This window comes from Alexandromys fortis, unplaced genomic scaffold, assembly GCF_014885135.2.
Source record: "Alexandromys fortis isolate MF-2015 unplaced genomic scaffold, M_Fortis_MF-2015_v1.1 scaffold_6, whole genome shotgun sequence".
NCBI lineage: Eukaryota > Metazoa > Chordata > Mammalia > Rodentia > Cricetidae > Alexandromys > Alexandromys fortis.
Window position 1 is genome coordinate 18895687 of NW_026067902.1, and position 17817 is coordinate 18913503.

At 46.4% G+C, this 17817-nt stretch overlaps 1 protein-coding gene across 2 annotated transcripts in view; it reads right to left on the reverse strand.

Moving 5' to 3' along the window:
- Mapkbp1 (mitogen-activated protein kinase binding protein 1) overlaps nucleotides 1–17817 on the reverse strand; it is a 54621-nt gene that overhangs the window by 18794 nt on the left and 18010 nt on the right. The window contains exons 1-2 of one of the 2 annotated variants that reach the window (XM_050133151.1): nucleotides 8929–10095; nucleotides 8733–8824 (exon numbers count right to left, since the gene is read on the reverse strand). Coding sequence is in view for 1 of the 2 variants with exons in the window: in XM_050133144.1 (XP_049989101.1) it covers nucleotides 8733–8824 (92 nt within the window). In the remaining variant the exon portion in view is untranslated. Of the gene's footprint in view, nucleotides 1–8732; nucleotides 8825–8928; nucleotides 10096–17817 lie in introns of those variants that run through there. The other variant, XM_050133144.1, reaches the window with a different exon arrangement.

A 17817-nucleotide genomic window follows, 5' to 3' on the forward strand; every position in this document is an offset into this window, starting at 1 on the left:
CAGGCAGATGAGCCTCATTCACTAGGAAATCTTCAGGCATGGCAGGGAAGGAAACACACAAGGTGCAGCCTTTACTCCTATTTATTCAGACTGGAAACTAACCCCTCAGAGAGAAAGAGAGACACAGTGAGCACACATGTATTTCTCTATGGAAGAGACGTGCCCAGCTCACTTAAGTCCTTCCAACTACACAGGAAGACCTATTCTTTAAACACCTGAGAACCCTCTTTGGTCTTCTTAGTGGACTTTTAGCAAACGACTCAGTCTGCCAGGGAGAGAAGGGTGGGGCACAGCTGGCATCAGTCCTTGCCAGGCAGGGTAAGCCCTTGCAGCAATGCTCCCTGAAATCACCAACATAAGGACTACAGGGTTGGGCTGGCCCAACAGGCTGACTCCTGTAACTTAGAACTTGAGGGCACAGAGAGGTGGCTCATCCTCACGGAGGGAGGGTACGTCCCTTCGGGCCTCAGTTCAGGACACTAGTGCTAGGAAGGGTGGAGCCCTTGGCACCCAATCCTGCACAAGCCCAGGCTTGCTTCATTCTCACAGGACCTGTCTTCTCCCTCTCCCAGAGGCAAAGCCAAAGGAACAGCATATGAGCCATGAGTGGAGCAGCACACACACAAGCAGGCCCAGGCTGTTCAACAAAAAACAACGTGTCTTCAAATTTCTTTCAGGCTAAGTAAAATCAGAAGGGCCTCACAGGGGCATACTGGAGGTCCCTTCATGCATGACTAAAATGCTACCCTCTGATCCTATTATTAAACCTCGCTCCCCGTGTTCTTTACTGCACTTTACCACTATCACTTATTCTTTCTCCAACGCATGTAGCAACTTATAATTTTCTACCTAACTTTGTGAGCGGTGCCTATCGCTGCATTTTCAACTCAGCCAAGAGGTCATTTTTGTGTTTTGTGTTGTGTTAGGTCCCCAGTCCCAGGAAGACAGGCACTCAGTATTAGTGGAAGGTGGAAATAGAGCTTTAAACCAGGTATGATGGTACATGCCTATAACCCCAGCATTCAGGAGGTGGAGGCAGGGGGATCACAAATTCAAGGGTTCCATAATGACTCAGGTCAGTATGGAATCCATGAGAGCCTGAGGAAGGGAGGATGAAGGGAGGGAGAGAACGTGGGAGGGAGGGAGGGAAAGAGGGAAGATGGGAGGGAGGGGAAGATAGAGTCAAAGAGAAAGAAATAAAAGAAGAAAGAGAGGGAGAAGAAAATTAGGAAAGAAAGAAGGAAGAAAGAGAAAACACACCTTAAATCTCCAAACTCTGTTGAAAAGCTGGGCAGAACTCTGACCTCAAGCTGCAGAGGCAGGTCCATGCTTCTCCACATTACAGTCATAGCTCCCTGGTGCCCAAGGGTAGTATAGCGATAGAGATGAAGATCACTGTGGTCATGGTCAGACCGACTCATCTGCTACTATACGGTGTGGCCTGAAACATGTTTCTTTACTTTCAAAACCCTCAGTCTCCTCCTCTGTGAAGCAGATGTTTCTCCCAGAACTGCGGTGGACACCCCAGCCAGCATGGTGTTCACTACAGTCTCTACTGTCACCTTCACCACACTGACATGTCTCTTGGCACGTCTATGAATTTCCAAAATGGTTTAACTGAGGAGGGCAGACTCACCCTGAATGTAGGGAGAATGAAACCATGGGCTGAGGTCTAGAATTGAATAAAAAGGAGGAAGGAAGCTGAGCATAGATTTCATCTCTCTGCAATGTGCTCAGCTGCCTCACATCTGCTGCCGTGGCTTCCCTGCCTCCTCACACCTGCTGCCGTGGCTTCCCTGCCTCCTCACACCTGCTGCCGTGGCTTCCCTGCCTCCTCACACCTGCTGCCGTGGCTTCCCTGCCAGGATGGGTTGTAGCTTCAAACTGTGTCCCAAAGTAAGCTTTTTTCTCCTCAAGCTGCTTTGTTATGTACTCTATTACAGCAACAAGAGTCTCTGTCTTAGTCACTGTTCTGTTGCTGTAAAGAGACACCATGACCATGGCAACTCTTCCAAAGAAAGCATTTGACTGGGGGCTTGCTTACAGTTTCAGAGGCTTAGTCCATCATCATCACTGCAGAGAGCATGATAAGGAGCATGGCCCCGGGAGAAGTAGTTGAGAGCTACAGCCAGATCCGCAGCAGAGACAGACTGGGCCTCAAAGCCCACCCTTGATGACATACCTCCTAATTCTTTCAAACAGTTTCAGTCCCTGGACGCAGCATTCAAATATGGCTATGGGAGCTTATTCAAGCCACCACAGTAGCTAATAAGTCAAACTGGGACGAGGGGTGGCTATGAAGAAACTGAAGTGGTTCCTCTGCCTAAGGAATGTGTAAGTGTATGAGCTGCAGGCTGGAGAAGCCCTGAGATGCTGGGAGCAGAGCTTACTGGACTAGTCTGGGGAGTCTGGAATATCAGACTGCTGAGAGAACATGGTAGCTGCGGCCATGAGGGCTGTCTCAAAAACTGGGCTAGAGGCTATTGGCGTCACAATCAGGCAAAGAATCTAGCTTCATTTTGCCCGAATCCTGAGAACTTGAGTGCAGCTGACTTCAAAAGCAGCGGACTAATTTGCCTTGCAGAGGAATTTCAAGACAGGATAGTATTCAAGCTGAGTTAGGTTTACTGCTCACTGCTCGGATCTGGATCTGCTGGGAGAGAGAAAAGTGCCAGAAAGGTATGGAAAATGTGTGGTTTGGCAAAGAAAGGAACTTGAGAGTATTTAAAGTAGTGGATACAAAGGATGCAGAGAAAGCAGCTGAAATGGTATTTGGAACACTAGCAAAGGGACCCCGAGGGCAAGACCTCACCCACTGAAGGGCCAGCATTCAACAGTGCAAGTAATGGCCACCTGGAGACTGTTTCCCCAGGATAAGCTTCCAAGGCACATGGAAGATACTGCAGCTGCGGTGGGAAGCCTGGCAAGCTGCATCTCACACGAGCAGCAGAACCTGGCAGCATGCTTCCTGTGGTGCTGGTTTTGCAGGTGTGGAAAAAAAGATGCAAAGGTGAGTGGGTCGTGGAGGCTTTCACCAAGGCTCCAGCAAGCTACTAAGGCAAGCAATGTGTGGCAGGGCTACAGTTCCTGCAGAGGCCCCTAGAGGCCATTGTATGAAGCTGGGAAAATGAATCCTAAATTCCAATGAAGACCCTAGCATATTGGGGATACCAAGGCTAAATGACGTCTACCTAGAAAAATAGCAGACATGGAGTGAAGTTGGTCCAAGAGTCTCTGCACACTGCAGGCAGGAAGGCAGCAGAGCTGGAGAGAAGCTGTCCAGCTGTTGGGACTCAAAGGACTCCATGTGTAACTACAGCTTTTGGTGTTTGCCATCCAGGGCTTTGGTCTTGTGTGAGCGTCTATCCTTTTTCTGCTCCCAGTGTTCCCGTCATAATAGGAATATTTCTTCTGTGCCATTTATATTGGAGTATAAAAATTGCTGGGCAGTGGTGGTTCACACCTTTAATCCTGGCACTTGGAAGGCAGAAGCAGGTGGATCTCTGTGAGTCTGAGGCCAGCCTGGTCTACAGAGTGAGCTCCAGGACAGCCAAGGCTACACAGAGAAACCCTGTCTTGAAAATCCAAAAGAAAAAGAAAAAAGAAAGAAAGAAAATTGCTTTTAAAGGGGCTCATAGCTAAGAGATTGCCTTGAGTCTAATAAGGGACTTTGGACTTTTAAAGGATATTAAAACTGTTAAAGACTATGGAGTGTTTGAAGATAGACTAACTGAATGTATTTTTGGAGTATGAGATTAAAATGAGATTTGAGGTGTCCTGGTGAAATGCTATTATTCAAACTGATGTGTTTAAGTGATAAGATGATCAGAGGTGGAGCTGTGATGCTTTATCTTGTAAACTTGACACCATGAATCACCATGGTTACAGGTAATGAATGCTTCTTAGTATGTCTATAGGGTGTTTCCAGAAAGGTTTAATTAAGGGAAGGAAGCCTACTCTGAATGTAAATGGCACCATCTCATGGGCTGGGGCCCTGGACTAAAGGGAGAAAACAAGCCACTGCCAGAACTCATGTCTCTGTATCTAACTGCAGACGCGTGAGTCCTGCCACCTCATGCCCCTGTCACCATGACATCCCCTCCATCTTGGACTGTACCCTCAAATATGAACCCAAACAAATCCTGAAGTTGTTTTGTCAGGTTTTTTATTTTAGCAATAACAAAAGTAACTAAGAGTGCTCTTGGCAGTCTTCTTGAAACTAACTAGGAAAAGACTATCCAAGGTTACCTTTTGTAACAGGAAGCTCACATGTATACAAACATATGCTATAGCATTCCATACATAGTGAGCTAGTGTCATCCAGAAGCTGAATTATAGATAATTCCCCCATATTTGCTTTAATTATCCCAAGAGATAAAGTGGCCAGTGTGACATGGAACACCCCTGGCTGCTGTCCTCTTGAGATACCTAGAATTCAATGCCTTCCAAATAACCCTCTTGGGTCAGGCCATGCGACCCATTAGTGCCTGGTTTATGGGACACTTTACACACCCCTCCTCAAAAAAGATGAAAACCTAGTTATGAAGTGGCTGCTGTGTCTGCACAGATAAGAAAAACATAAAAGACTAGGGCTAACTCCATGACTACGCGGCTAGTGAAGGGGGGCATCAGGACAGTTTTCTTTACCCAGAGGACTCCAAAGATAGTTCTTTCCCCAACAAGAGGCAATCCTTGTGAGCAGCAAGATTTAGAAGTCGGGACATAACAATGGTTCCTAAGGTCCTGGCTTCCCACTCACTCTCTATTAACCACTAGCTAATTGGTTCCTAGAACAAAATAGTTGTTCCTCACTTAGATCTTTGCAGCTGACCACACGTTAGCACCACAGCTCACACACAGCTTTCTTCCCATGCTGCTGCTGGCTCAAGTACTCCCCACCAAGCCCTGACCACTCAACGACATTTTTTTTTTTTTTTTTTTGTATTTTACATGGGTGAATATTTGCCTGCAGGGCCAGAAGAGGGCACTGGATCACATGGAACTGGAAGTACAGACAGTTGTAAGATATTATGTGGGTGTTAGGAACAAAACTCAAGTCCTTTGCAAGAGCAGCAAGTGCTCTTAACCACAGAGCCATCTCTTTAGCCACCCAATCTAATGCCAGCATCCTCTTTAGGTCCCAGTTATTTATATGCTGTCTCTTTCATCACCCTGACTATTCAGAGGCCTTAACATTCTCTGATCCTCCCTTGCTCACTAACTTCTATAGCTCAGTTTAGGAGGGGATTCTGTGTAATGCTGGACTCTCAGCATAAACTCCAATACGGGTACACTCAGGAAAGGAGTTATCCTCTTCTCTCCACTAAAAAATTCTCCAAGAAGCCTCCTCTTACTGGTATAAAGGTCTAATCCCTTTGCAGTTCCTGCCCCAGGAGTCAAAAAGCTGCTCTGCTCAGAGCGCTCACCAGGTTATGCTGGCAGTGGGGCCACGGTCAACCAGCCAAGCAGTCAGAGAACTATGAAGCCACCTAGGGTAAAAGCCCAGCTCAAATAAGAGGGTTTGGTCGAACCAGGGTCCTCAAAGAGACTGCATCAGGACTACATTAGCATCCTAAAGTAGGGGCATGTGATATGATATTTAATATTGTCAGCCAGACAGGATATAAACACGATCTATAATCTAAAGGCAACAAGATCTACAATCATGTAGGAGACAAAACTCTATGGCTGTCTTGCAGGAGTTTCTAAACTGGGTTAGCTTATGTTGTAAGACCCATCCTAACTGTGGGCAGTGCCATTCTGTGGGCTGGGGACCAAATAAATAGGAGATGGCAAGCTGAGCACCAGCCCCTCTCTCTCTGCTTCCTGGCCACGGAAGTGCCCTGACTGGTGGCCACATGCGCTCTCTCTCGCGCGCTCTCTCTCTCTCTCTCTCTCTCTCTCTCTCTCTCTCTCTCTCTCTGCTTCCCGGCCACGGATGCCCTGACTGGTGGCCACATGCTCTTGCTGCCATGCTTTAAAAAGGAAGGGAAGGTTTGTTTTAGTTCATAGTTTGGGGGTACCCCTAAGCTGTTTCTGTGACATAATTTTGTCACAGCAAGGAGAAAGGTACTAACACGGCGCTTCAAGTATGGCAGGTGAGGGGCGGGCTTCCTGTGGAACAACCGGTAAAGTAAAATAGGAGAAAGCTCTGTACAAGAGAAGCAGGAGGCACTAAAGCTGAGGGGTCTTGGCCCAGAGACACCACAATCACTCAAATCCCACCCACCTCTGCCTGACACATGCTGCCCACCCCCTTCCCTGTGCTGTTTCATTTCCTCTCAGAAAATTTTGTTTTGGTTTGATAGTTGCTGCTAGGCCTTTGGGAGGATTCTGAGTTTTGTTTCTCTTCTTGTTTCTAGGATACCTGAGCTGGCTCCTACAGCAAGAGCAGCAGGAACAGTGTGGGGGCAGAGGGTGGTGCTTGGCAAAGGAGGTAAGAGAGCCTACACTCACACATACTGAGTGCTTCCCATGTGCCTAGGGGCACAACAGTGAGCCCCCCCCCCCCCACACACACACTACCACAGACGGGAACCAAAGCTGAAGCAGCCATTTGCAAAGAGAGAAACCCAGATTCTAAGAAACGCACAGGTCAGAGACCAACCTGGGAATGTTGCCCAGGGTTAGCCAAAGCCAAGTGTACTCAGAAAATCTCCTGAAAGACACCATGCCCAACTCAGGAGGAGGACTCCCAGGCAGTACACTGGGCTGCAAGTGTCTGTAAAGGTAAGCACATACTCCACAGCTCCGGGCCTGGCACCCAGAGGTAGAAGGTAGGAGATAGGAGTCAGAGTTCCAAACTTCCCAAGGCCTTGACACAGGGCTCAGCATACCAGAGATAGTACCCCAAGCTTTCCTGTACAGACTCTATCTAGCCCCAGCCCCACTTCAACAAGAAGGGGCCTGGTTTTCCCTGGCTGGGGCAGGCAGGGGATGAGTGGAATTCCCCTGAGGCAGGCAGTACTAGGTTATTTAGCAGGGCAGACCTTTCATCAAGTCACTTGGGGGAGGGGTGTCCAGTTTTTGCCAGGCTGAGCCATTGTAGCAATCACAGGGCCCCAATTATGGACACTAAACACGCTAAGACCCTTAGGAGAGACACCCAACTCAGAACCCAGAGGCAGAAGACTCCCTGGTAGACTACTCTGCACATAAACTCAAATGGCAGGTAGACGGTAGAGAAAAAGCGGAAAGCCTGGCCTTTCCCCACTCCATGCCCCTGTAGAGTCATAGCGCTAGGGTCAGGACAGACACTGGCAATGTCATTCTGAACAAACTGCTTCACCTTGAATCTCAGTTTCCTCCCCTCATCTATGGAGCTGAGAACATACCAACCTCAAGCCCGCAGGCTCATGTGCTCCCCTGCCCCTGTCCCAGCCTCTCCAGTACTGGTATCACACAGCAGAGCACCTGAGTGTATAGAGTTTCTAAAGTTGATCGTAGTGATGGCTACAAAACTCTAGAAAATTACTAAAATTCATTGAGTTGAAGCTTTATTTTGCTAGGAATCAAAACTAAGGTCTTCAAAATAGGTAAGCACTGTGCCAGTGAGCTCTATCCCAGGCCTGAGTCAGACACTTTAAACATTTGGTATCACAACAAAGCCATTAAAAATCACTAGCCGTAGTGTTAAAGGTGGTGCTGGGGTGGGGTGGGCCAGTGGTGTGGTGGGCATGGATCTGTCTATGGATCAGAAGAGGGCGCTGGGGCTAGAGACATGGCTCAGCAATTAGGAGCACTGGCTACTCTTTCAGAGGACCAGGATTTTATCCCTAGCACCCACATGGTGACTCATAACTATGTGAATTCCAGTCCCAGGGCACCTGATGTCCTCTTCTGGCCTCCATGGGCACAGGGCACACACATGGTTCACAGAGTGTAGGCGGGTCAGTCATACACATAAAATTAGCGTCTTTTTTTTTTAAAGATGGCGTTGGGAATCCTATATAAGAAAAGTACAGATATGCATGTGTGGATATAGGAGCGGTATGATGTCCAAATATCAACCAGTATAGAGTATAGCAAGGACAACACCCGAGTTTTTACTTAGACGTATTTTCTTCACAGAAATGGCATCAAAACATTAATCTCGATGCATCTCTCAGAAGATTCCAGAAACCTACTGTCCTCAACTAATTTAGTGTAATTGTAATTGACACTCTTCTCCCCAAGGCTAAAGATGTCACAGGAAAGATGGTAAGAGCCAGAGGCAGTGGATGACGTCAAAGAAACTCTTTCCTGGACACAACATGGCAATTGCACATATGAACTCACTGCAGCTGTGGCTGCATTCACACGCTCTGAGTAAGTTCAAGCCAGACAAAGTGCTGACATGGACGGGGTAGGGAGGGGATAGAAGTCCCACTCCTGAGTGAGGAGCTACAGGCTGGACAGCTACTGGAAGAGGAAAGTCCATGGTATACTCCCTGGTAGGCTGACCGCAGCCAAGGTCAGGCCCCACAACCAAGAGTAGCTGGGCAACACAAATTTGACTTCATGGGCCTTTAAAAAGGGAAAGAGGAAGGGAAGGAGCCAGAAAAGGAGGGGGAGATAAGAGAAGGCGGGGCACAAAGCTGGATGATAGGAAAGTGGAGTGGGCCTGGAGCAGCAGGGGGAAGGGAGTGAATCTGATCCAAATAATGATATGAGATTCTCAGAGAATTAATAAAGTGTTACTAAAAAACAAAAAATAAGCTTTCATGCAACAAGACCTCTTGAAAAGCACTTACCCAGCGGGGTAGGCAACTAAACCTGACCGGGGATCACAGGCAAGTCCTCTGCCTCCAGATACTGTGATTCCCAGCACCTTCTCCAAGGTCACCTGTTAGAGCAAAACAGAGAAGTGATTTATTGTAGACACAGCAGGGCTGGGATGGGGCACTAAGGGCTTCTACAGCATCTCTTCAGCACAATTTTCCCTACAACCTTATCTTCAGGAAAATGAGCCTATGACTTCTTCAGACTTTGTTCTGACCAAAAGCCTCTTGATCACATGAGAAAAGTCCAGTAGTGAGTACCATCGGCATTTAACAGGCTCCACCTGTGGTTGCCACAAGAAAGAAAATGAAAGGGTTAACGTACCCCTTCATGACCAAAGAGAAACAAGCACTCTCAATGAAAGAAGACACTAAGTCTTGGCTAGAGACTGGGATCTTCGGTCTGTGGGATTCACATGAGGTCAATGATCTTCAAGCATTTACAGACCATTGGGTTCTACCTACCAACAGCCAGAAGAATGTGAGGCATTCACTGGGTAACTTGGACATCACTGATCTGCATTCCATTGTGGGCTAGCCCTCCATCAGAGGACTCCACCTCCCCATGTCTGACAGTTCTACAGTCTAAGAGTTTAGGAGGCCAAAGCAGGCTGAATGCTGTGTTTTGCAAATCACAGATGCTCAGGGTACTCTGATTACTGTTATTAAGCCACAACTCCCACAGAGATGAAAGGGAAGCCTGTGTAAAGTGCTGGAGAGTCTGAGAAGACATGACACACGAGACATCCACCACCTTCATCAACAGTGCTGCTGTTCCACGTTGTCTGCAGGCCACAGAACCCCCACAAGATTAACCTCAGATTAATTCATTCGTCTTTCTGTGGATGAGGTCATGTGAGAGCCATACTGGCCTATAACCGCAGAATTGTCACTCCATGGTGCTTTTTGTGACAGTTTTTCTGGTTTCTCCAGATCCAGTCCCCTCCAGGGCTGTCAGTACTTCCTGCAGGAGCCTTCCCTCAGGGATGTCCTTGTTCTTCCTTGGTTAGAGTGTCTGAGTGGCCACGTGAACAGAGTGTACCCTCCTATGAAAACTCTGCCCTGGAGAGTCTTGGAGGGCCAAGAGTAGAGTAAGCCGGAAATATAGGGCAAGATAGAATCTACTATGACAGGTCAGTTTCTAAAGTGGGGAAGCCCAGAGTCAACTGAAACAGTCTTTGATACACATGCTTGCATTGGCCTAAAGAGAAGAACTGTTGGGAGTGATTTTAGAGGGCCCGTTTAGACTCTTACCTCAGAGGTTCTCTCACCACACACATTCACTGTGGCACATGTGGGCACATCATACACACAATAAACATAACAACCAAACTAAACTCTTACCTTAAAGGCCATTTCATCTATCTATCTCTCGCTATATCTATCTATCTACCTACCTACCTACCTACCTACCTACCTACCTACCTACCTACCTACCTATCTATTTATTTTGGTTTTTCAAGACAGGGTTTCTCTGTAGATTTGGAGCCTGTCCTGGAACTAGCTCTTGTAGTCCATCCAGGCTGGCCTTGAACTCACAGAGATCCAGCTGTTTTTGCCTCCCCAGTGTTGGGATTAAAGGCATACGCTCCCACCTCCCTCCCACCTCCCGGCAGCCATTTTATTTTTCATTAGGTAGAAAGGAAATGCCCTGTGGTTGATAAAAACTAAAATAAACCTCCCAAGGTAGTACAGTTAAAACCTACAGTCCAGTCTAGTCCAGTCAAGTACAAAAGGCTATTCAAGCCCTAGCAACTGAAAATAAAACAAAACAGGAAAAAAACACTGAAAGAATGCAGAGGTCTAATTACACATCTGTAATCTCAACACATGGAAAGCTGAGACAGGAGCATTACTATGAGTTTGGGGACAACCCAAACTATAGAGTGAGTTCTAAGCTGGTCTGGGCTAATGAGCTATCTCAAAAAAAAAAAAAAAAAAAAAAAAAAAAAAAAAAAAAAAAAAAAAGAAACAAAAAAATAAAAACAAAATTTTCTGAGTTCATTAAGAGTCATTTAGGCTTCTTAGGAATATAGGTCAAAAATTCCAACATGTAGCCAGGTGATGGTGACGCACACCTTTAATCCCAGCACTCATGAGGAGAGGCAGGTAGATCTCTGTGAGTTTCAGAACAGCCAGGACTATACAGAAACCTTGTCTCCCTGACTCCATCCCCCCCAAAAAAAGAATTCCAAACATGCTTACTCAGTAGAGTCCATCAGTCCAATCACCAATCACCCCACTTTCACTCATCCCTGTGCCCAGCTGAGGTACTAACCCTAACAAGCTAATGTTCGTCTGCCTATGCTAGACATTCTGGAGAGTCTGAATTTCTCCCAGTCACCAGGTACTGACTGCAGGCACAAATTCACCCTGGGGAGACTCTGCTTTAGTTATCCCAGACGGGATCTCGGCACTGTGCCTTTATTCCCCCAGAGGAAGGCGTGGTCTGCAGCATCCCTACTGTCCTTTCTGCCTGAGAAGGGAAAGAGAGGAGGAGCCTAAAGCCACCATGTCTCACGTGGAAGGTGAGGTTATCGAACCAAGTACAGCTATACACCTCCAATTCTCTTCAATTCATATGAACTGAAGCAATCCTTTAGATTCAAATGTGTACAATCCCTTACTCCCTATGGTTCATCAGTGTTGGTCCCGAAGAATTAGACTAAGTGTGCTGGTTCTCAGCTGCCCTTCCCTCATAGGACTGTGGGTAGAGAACCCAGTCCTACAGAGAATCTTGAAACTGGTTGGCAATTTTTAATAAGATAAAGCAGAAAGATTCAGTTTATGCATACCCTAAGGACCAGTTTTCATAGTAAAAAAAACATATTTACTATGATTCATAAATAGTAAGAAACATGCTTTATATAGTGACCCAGTGTGCACATGCATGTATGTGTGTAGGTAAACAAAACTGAGGTACGATTATCATAAAACAATAATTACAGTATATGCTTTAATATATTCTTAAATATATTCCTTTTAATTCTGATCATGACCATTTTATCAACTCCATGACCTACAAATGGGCTGGAAGACTAAGGTTGAGAAGCTTGCCACACTTGTTCCTGCCAGGCCTAGGGACAGGCTAACCACTGAGTCTTTATATTTTGTCACTTTCCTCTCAGGGCTCCGCACACAGGGGCATACTTCCTGGCTAGGAATCCCACAAGCAGGAGTTTGCCTGGGCTAAAATCTTGGCTCATTTTCAAAAGGTTTCCGGGTTTGGTTTTTTTCTGGCGCTCTGAAGTAGTCATCTAAGGGAGGGAAGCAGTTTCCTTTGGCGCTCTGAAGGGAGGAGCACAGGAAAACATTCGGGGCATCAGCTGGTTTTTATTTTATGTTCTTAACTCAAACCAGCTTCCTGTCTGCAGGGAGATTTAGGGCTAAACTCCTCTCTCAAAGGATCTGGGAGTCCCCAAGCTCTTTTGAAGCCTGAAACAGCTAGGCTCACTCTGCTATGACCCTCCCCCACTGAAACATGTTTCCCCTTTCCTCTCTTCAGAAAGGTAGTAGTGCTTCCCCGGCTCTTCGGAAGGGAGGTAAGCCTGGACACCAAGGCCTCGTGCACCAGAACGCCACCAGTTGTGTGCGGCGGTGCGCATCAACCCTGACAGGCACAGCTTTCCCCACAGCCAGTAACAGCATCGGGAGTCTTAGCCTCTCAATGGTGGGAGTGCTTTACCATGGCAACCAGCAATCAGTCTAGGATTCTCCCCCATTCTTGGGGATCCTGCAATATAGAAACTAGTGCACCAATGAGTTCCAATGACTACCATCTTTCAGTTGAAATGTGTCTGTACCTCCCAAATGTTCTCCCAGCTTTGGGCCTTGCCTACTACAGTCTTTTCTCAAGGCAGCTGGCCACACTGATTCTTTTAAACATAGATGAGACCATGTCATTATTCAAATCCTTCCAATGGCTCCCATCTCCCTTAAAGTTCAAATTCAAACACTTGGTTTAAACTTAAAAGAGGCCTAAATCACCCAGCCTCTGGCTATTTCTCCGAGATCATTTCCTATACTCTCTCTTTGCTCCCTCTACTCCAGCCACCTCAGTCTCCACAAGCACCACCACAGATTCCTTGGACTCAACAGCTCTTCCCTTAGCTATTCTCACAGTGATGTGACTCAGGCCTTTGTTCAAAGGTTTTCTCCTCAGAAAGGGCTTTGTAGAATTCGCTGTCATCATTTCTAGCCTTCCTCAGCTTGACTTTACCTTGTAGTATACACAGGCAGGTAAGATGATCACCTCATCTCTGCCTAGGGGCTTCCTCATCACACAGGAGCCCTCGAGGACAGGGTTTAGATTCCCATCACTTATTCATATATCCTAAGCACTTAAAAAAAGCTAATTTATTTTTATGTGTATGAGTGTTTGCATACATGTATATATGTGTACAACATGCATGCCTGGTGCCTGAGGAGGTCAGAAGAGGGCATCAGATCCCTGAAGCCAAAGTTACCGACAACTGTGAGCCACCATGTGGGTGCTAGGAACTGGACCCAAGTCCTCTACAAGAGCAGCCAGTACTCTTTTTTTAAAAAAATATTTATTTATTATGTATACAATATTCTGTCTGTGTGTATGCCTGCAGGCCAGAAGAGGGCACTGGACCTCATTACAGATGGTTGTGAGCCACCATATGGTTGCTGGGAATTGAACTCAGGACCTTTGGAAGAGCAGGCAATGCTCTTAACCTCTGAGCCATCTCTCCAGCCCCAGCCAGTACTCTTAAGCACTTAGCCACTGCTCCATCCTCACCTGCAGCACTAAACCACACCTCTCACAGAAGAGGCATTTGATGGAGAACCTGCTACTATTGTACCGCCAGACTGCAGAGCATCATGCCGCCTGCTAAACTCATCTCTCTACCGGTCGGTTAAGAGTAACCCTCAGACCTCAGAAGAGACATTTCTTTCTATAATAGATGGTGATTAATTCAGAACTAGTCAGGCAGTGAGCACACCTTTAATCCCAGTGGGAGACAGAGACAGGTGAATCTCTGGGAGTTCAAGGCAAATCTGCTCTACTAGAGAGTTCTAGGACAGCCAGGGCAACATAAGAGAGATCCTGTCTCAAACAAAACAAAACAAAACAAAACAACACAACAAAAAACTAGTGATATTTTGTTTGTGTTTTAACAAATAAAGCTTGCCTGAAGATTAGAGTGCAGAGCCACTAGAGGCTGGGCAGTGGCAGGCACACCTTTAATCCCAGGACTCAGGAGACAATGGCAGAGAATCTCTGTTAGTTCTAGGCCACTCTAGGCTATGAGAAATTGATCCAGTCTATAAGAGAAACAGTTCACACAAAGGTGATCCCAGCACTTGGGATCCCATGCCTTTAATCCCAGAACTAGGGAGGTGGAGACAGAAGTGAAATGGCTGGGAGGAGAGAGGAGCTCAGTGCAGTCTAGAGATGCAGTCAGAGCACAGGATCGCCCTTCAGTCTTAGCACTGGTGGAGGTAAAAAGGTCTCTAGTGGTTGGCCACTCTGCTGCTCTCCTCTCTCAGTTTTCATCCCCTAATATCTGACTCTAGGTTTTTATTAAGAACAATTAGAATTTGTGCTACGGAAGGAAGGAAGGAAGGAAGGAAGGAAGGAAGGAAGGAAGGAAGGAAGGAAGGAAGGAAGGAAGGAAGGAAGGAAGAGTCACAACTAGTCAAAGTACAGACATAAAAAAAAAATCCCCAATACCACACACACTGGTTGAGACGGAGGGACCATCCAGAAATGAGGTGCAAAGATTTTAAGAGCCAAAGGCTGGGGAGGATCAGAGCAGAGCTTTCTGGACACGATAGGACTACTGCGCACGAACTCACAACAGCTGTGGTTGCTGTACAAGACCTGCAAACATCAAGCCAGTCCACATTCTAGCATGTGGGAGGAGGGAGCTATGACAGTTAATGGCTTCTGTGGGAGGGATGTCAGGGTTGTGGGGATTGCTGTTGTTGTTGTTGAGATAGGGTCTCTCTACAGAGCCTTGGCTGCCCTGGCCTCACACTTAGAGATGCCTGCCTCTGCCTGCTGAGAGTTTTCTTTAAGGGAGGTTACCACATTTCAGGGGATGGCCCCATACCTGTGAGTACCCGAGCAACACAAAAATGACTGTGGATTATCAGGAAAAAAAGGGGAGGGTAAGGAGAAATGAAGGATTATATCTAGGAGGAGTTAGGAAGAGGACCAGGAGGGGAGTGAATTAGGGGGGAAGGCACTTGATATATTTGAACTATGGTTGTCTGACAGTTCTCAGGAGCACTGGGAAGAGGAAGTTCAATTGAGGAAATGCCTCCATCAGATTGTCTGTAGGCAAGTCTGTTGGGCATTTTCTTGATCAATGATTGATGTAGAAGGGCCTGGCACACTGTGGGTAGTGCCATCCCTATGTGGTATAGAAAGCAAACTGAGCAAGTCTTGTGGAGCAACCCAGTAAGTGGAGTTCTTCCACAGCCTCTGCTTTTGTTCCTGCCTCTGGGTTCTTGCCCTAACTTCCCTAGGTGATTGATGAACTACAACTGAAAGTGAAATCAAACCCGACCCAGGCTGGTGAGAGGGCTGAGTGGGTAAAGAATGTGCTGGTAAGCCTAATAACTTGAGTGTCATCTCTGAAACCCGCATGGCTGAAGGTGAGAACATGCTTCAGCAAGTTGTCCTTTGGTTTCCGTGTGTGTGTATGCAATTCATACATGCAAGCAAAATGCCCATACAGACTATACACACACACACACACACACACACACACACACACACACGATTTAAGAGTATATAGGGGATAGAACTGAAGAACTTAATCTATGTAGCTTTGGGGACATCTTCACCCATGCAGGATGATGGATGGATAAATGGGGGGGGGGTCACAAATGTCCCTGAAATAAATCCAGTAAGCTCACTTGCTCACCAAGCTACACTTGGTGAAACCATTCTTTTATTCCACTTGTTGGTGCTCTACCTGCTATGAGCAGACATTTGTTTATGTCTCCCCAGGAAAAGTTAAGGCAACACTGGCCTTGAACATGAGACAATCCTCCTGCCTCAGCTTCCTGGGTGCTAGGATTACAGGTATATATCACTATGTACAGCTCCAGAGTTCTGAAAGATCCAAATGCCAACAAAACATAGCCAAGAAATACGGAAGCCAACTGTTTACAGCCAGTGACTTGGAGTACAACTGCATCAAAGTAAACCCACTGCTCTAGAAACATCATTCCCACAGAAGCAAAGACTCAAGAACAAGAGCACCCACTGTATACCTGGCATGATCTCCATAACCACAATGCAGTCTAAAGCTGGAAGGGCACCATGTTAAGAGCCTGAGCCAGCTCTTGCTTCAGCAGGTGGAGAGTGTTGAAATGGAGGGGAGTCTTTCCCAGCCCGAAACTGGTGTCATCTTTCCACGGGCAGGGTTCTACAGTAGCCTGTGAGAGAGCCGACACACCCACCACCCCCAGTATGAACCCAACACAGCACATCAAGAGAGAAAGGACTTAGGCAACATTTCCCTTACTCAAATCAGATAGTTAACTTTGTAACAGCTTATGAGAGAGAAAGAGAGTGAAGTCTTGTGTTTAGGTGCCCTTTCTGCTTACTCTTAAGGAGTGGGGGAAGGGCTGCAGAGATGGCTCCGTGGTTAAGAGCACCGACTGCTCTTCCAGAGGACCTGGGTTCAATTCCTAGCACCCACATGACAGCTCACAACCTGTCTGTAATTTCAGTTCCAGGGGACCCAACACCCATGGGAAACACTGATGTATATAAAATAATAAATTAAAAAGAAAAAAGAGTAGTGGAGGAAACAAGTGGTTTAGAGGTGTAAGACTACACACTAATTCATACTAAATAAAACTATTTTCCAACTGCAATTTATGAATAGGATTTGAAAACAATTCGGTTAGTAATGAAAAAACAGAACAAAAATAGATCATGCAGAATCAAGTCACAAAGTAAAGTATATTAATGGGTGTTTTCAAAAGTCTGAAAGTTGGGGCTGGAGAAATGGATCAGCAGGTAAGAGCACTGGCTGCTCTTCCAGAGGACCTGGGTTAACTGTCCAGCACCCACAGAGTGGCTTACAACTGTCTTTAAGACCAGTGGCAGGGTGTAGATCTGGACTTAGTGGAGGGATGAGGTGGGTAGCCCTGGAGCTTCTTGTCTTCCTAATTTCCTAATAAATGGCTGGTTCACTGAAAACAACAACAACTCCAGGGACTCTGATGCCTTCTTCTGACCACAGCACACAAATGGTGTAGACATACAAGTAGGCAAAAATATTATGAAATAAAAATAAATATTTTTTGAATTTTAATTTATTTTTTTGTTTTGTTTTTCAAGACAGGGTTTCTCTGTAGCTTTGGAGCCTGTCCTGGAACTAGCTTCTGTAGACCGGGCTGGCCTCGAACTCACAGAGATCCACCTGCTTCTGCCTTCCAAGGAGTGCGCCACCACTGTCTGGTGAATTTTAATTTTTTAAAATTATGTGTCTGTGTGCAGGTGTGTGTGCATGAGTACAGGTGCCTGCAGAAGTCGAGGAGGTCAGATGCCCCTAGAGCTGGAGTTATAGCTGATTGCGAGCTTTCTGACACGAACACTAGAAATCAAACTCGTGTTCTCTGGAGGAGATCAGTATGTGCTCTTAACTGTTGAGCCATCTCTCCAGTCACAAACTGTTTAGTGTGTATGTATGTGTGTATGCAAGTATGCATGAGTCTGGAAGCCACAGGATGCTATGGGGATCCCATCAGGAATAGTCCAGAGTAATCCAGTGTGTGACAAAGGTCACAAAAGAACAGAATCCTCAACAATGAGACATGACATCTGGGCAGGTTCATGAAGGAGACCTTGCCTAGTGATACAGAGTGGGGATTTGGTGTTTCCTTGGTATTTAGAGATGAGATTTCTTTCAAAACTTTGAGGCTAGGCAATGTGGCACACAGGATTTATTTTATTACATTTATTTAGTTTGTGTGTACCTATGAACTATGGTACACGAACATCACTAAAGGGATAACTTGGGGGAGTCTGTGCTCTCCTTCCACCATGTGAGTCTCAGCACTCAAG